Raw genomic sequence first — 2760 nt, forward strand, 5'->3', positions numbered from 1 at the left:
ACACATACATATATATATATATATATATAACATAAATACTTTTAAGATAACGGATAAGGCTGAATAAATCATGCTAGAATGTTAATTTTTGGATGAAATCGTTTAGTAATAACTGAAAAAAGTTCAGATGATTTCTACTTCTCACTTTACTGTACTTTCTGCTGTTTGTGGGTGTTTTTGGTGTTGTAAGTGTGTCTGGTTGTGATTTACGCCTCTCATAATCCTGACACACACGCCTACAGATGTAGCTCCATTAGTTCTGTTGACTTTACTCAGATGGTGGTTTTATGGCCGGTTATTCGGGAGGGATTTTTACGTGCGCTGGTTTCCAGAGGCCAAAACCAGCTCTCCTTGAGGTTCAGAGGAACGCCAGGAATCCTGCTCTCCTCCAGGAGCGCCAGATCGCAGAGCTGCCGGGACTTAAACACACAGATTCCTTAGGAGAAAACCAAATGCTGCTTTCTATAAAACACCTCCTGATGATCCGCTGATGGAGATTATGATATGGTCACATATGAACCGAATGCGTCACTCTGCTTTAAAAATCACTGAATATTTAAAAATAAGAAAGTGCAATCATTTTGTCCTTGTATGTATTTATGTTGTTGATTTAAAGTATAGTTTGTTAATTTTTATGTTTTGTGTCTTTTAAGCTACATATGCACATCAGGACACACTTCCTGACTGATGATGATGATGATGATGATGTGTGTTTCAGGATGACATCATGAGGCCTCAGAGAGTTCGACTACAGTATGAAGCTGCTGCAGCGAATCCAACCGCAGTGAGTAATGACGCACTGTTTTAAAGAAATTAACACTTTCATTCATCAGTGATGCATTAAATTGATCAAAAGTGGCAGTAAAGACATTTATAATGTTACAGAAGGTTAATACTTTTGAACTTTCTATTCATCTGTGAATCCTAAAAAAATAAAATGTATCAGTTTTCACAAAAATATACTGTTTTCAACTTGGATAATAATCAGAAATGTTTCTTGAGCTCAAATCAGCATATTAGAATGATTTCTGAAGGATCATGTGACACTGAAGACTGGAGGAATGATGCTGAAAATACAGCTTTGATCACAGAAATAAATTACATTTGACAATATATTCACATAGAAAACAGCTATTTTAAATTGTAGTAATATTTTACAATATTTGAAATATGAACCAAATTGATACACCGTCACAGTAAACATGGTCTAGTGTATTTTCCATAAGCAGCGTCAGCAGGAGGGCCAGCAGTTATTTTTACATTGTTTTTTGAGGGCTGGGTTTGTTGCTTTGACCTCTGACCCCGGGTCACAGCGGACGGAGCGGCAACAGACTGAAGAGCTGTGGTGCTACACAAACAGAGCACGATAGGAAATGAGGCGGACCAGTGAAAGCGGCTGTTGTGTTTTGGTGAAGGTGTGTGTGTGTACCCTGCAGCACTGCCCGGCAGTGCCCTAGCAACCACTTAGAATACTGCAGCACTGCCTGGCAATGCCCTAGCAACCGCCTAGCAACCATTTAGAATACTGTAGCACTGCCTGGCAATGCCCTAGCAACTGCCTAGCAACCATTTAGAACACTGTAGCACTGCCCGGCAGTGTCCTGACAACTGCCTAGCAACCATTTAGAACACTGCAGCACTGCCTGGCAGTGCCCTAGCAACCACCTAGCAACCATTTAGAATACTGCAGCACTGCCTGGCAATGCCCTAGCAACTGCCTAGCAACCATTTAGAACACTAACCTTATTAAACACCTTGTAATATGCTAACAAACACTCAAAACACCTTAGCAAATGCATAACAACAGCCTGACAACCACTGAGAACACCAGAGCACTGCCCTGCAATGTTGTATCAAGCTCTTAGCAACCACTCAGAACATCCTAACAATGCTCTATCCTGAATACTATAGTAACCACCTAATAATACTGCACCCTAGCAACCAATTACAACATCCTAGCACCTAGCAATGGACTGCTCCCAGCACCCTAGCAACTACCTAGCAGTACCATAACAACCTACATGGAATTGCGAATTGCAGGCCTACCAACCTGGCATACATCTATAGAAATGTCATAGCAGCTGCCTAGCAACCACCCAGAACTTCCTAGCAACATCGTAGGGACTACTAACAGCACCATAGCAACCACTGTGAAAAACACTGTAACTTTATAACACCTTTGCAACACTCAAGCAACCACCACACACAACCAGAACACCGTGATGCCACTCTGCGATGCCCTAGCAGCTGCATGGCAACCACTCAAAACATCCTAGTAATGTGACTCCTCACAGCACCATAGAAACCATGGAAAACAATAGTAACCATAGTAACATGCTAAGAACACCTTAAAGGGGTCATATGATGCGATTTCAATTTTTCCTTTCTCTTTGGCGTGTTACAAGCTCTTGGTGCATAAAGAAGATCTGTAAAGTTGCAAAGACTAAAGTCTCAAATCCAAAGAGATATTCTTTATAAAAATTGAGAGTCAGCCACACCTACCTAAAACGGCTCGTTCTAACACGCCCCCACATATCTACCTCACTATGTGGGAAGATTTGCATAACGCCGCCCAAATGTTCACGCAAAGAAAGAAGGCGTAACTTTTATTCTCGCTGTAGTATTGTTGACGCTGCCGCCATGTCCTGAAGACGCTGTGTGCTTCGTTGTGAAAGCGAAACTACTTTGTTTGGTCTTCCAAAAGAGGACGATATCCGCTTCGTCATGCCTAGAGCTGATCCGTGCTGGTCGCAGAGGAAA

At 41.8% G+C, this 2760-nt stretch overlaps 1 protein-coding gene across 1 annotated transcript in view; it reads left to right on the forward strand.

Moving 5' to 3' along the window:
- b3gntl1 (UDP-GlcNAc:betaGal beta-1,3-N-acetylglucosaminyltransferase-like 1) overlaps nucleotides 1-2760 on the forward strand; it is a 21905-nt gene that overhangs the window by 5262 nt on the left and 13883 nt on the right. The window contains exons 5-6 of the mRNA XM_016448774.1: nucleotides 719-784; nucleotides 1274-1297. Coding sequence (XP_016304260.1) covers nucleotides 719-784; nucleotides 1274-1297 — 90 coding nt within the window. The remainder of the gene's footprint in view (nucleotides 1-718; nucleotides 785-1273; nucleotides 1298-2760) is intronic.

The sequence above is a fragment of the Sinocyclocheilus anshuiensis genome, unplaced genomic scaffold (genome assembly GCF_001515605.1).
Source record: "Sinocyclocheilus anshuiensis isolate Anshui unplaced genomic scaffold, SAMN03320099.WGS_v1.1 scaffold968, whole genome shotgun sequence".
Taxonomy (NCBI): Eukaryota; Metazoa; Chordata; class Actinopteri; order Cypriniformes; family Cyprinidae; genus Sinocyclocheilus; species Sinocyclocheilus anshuiensis.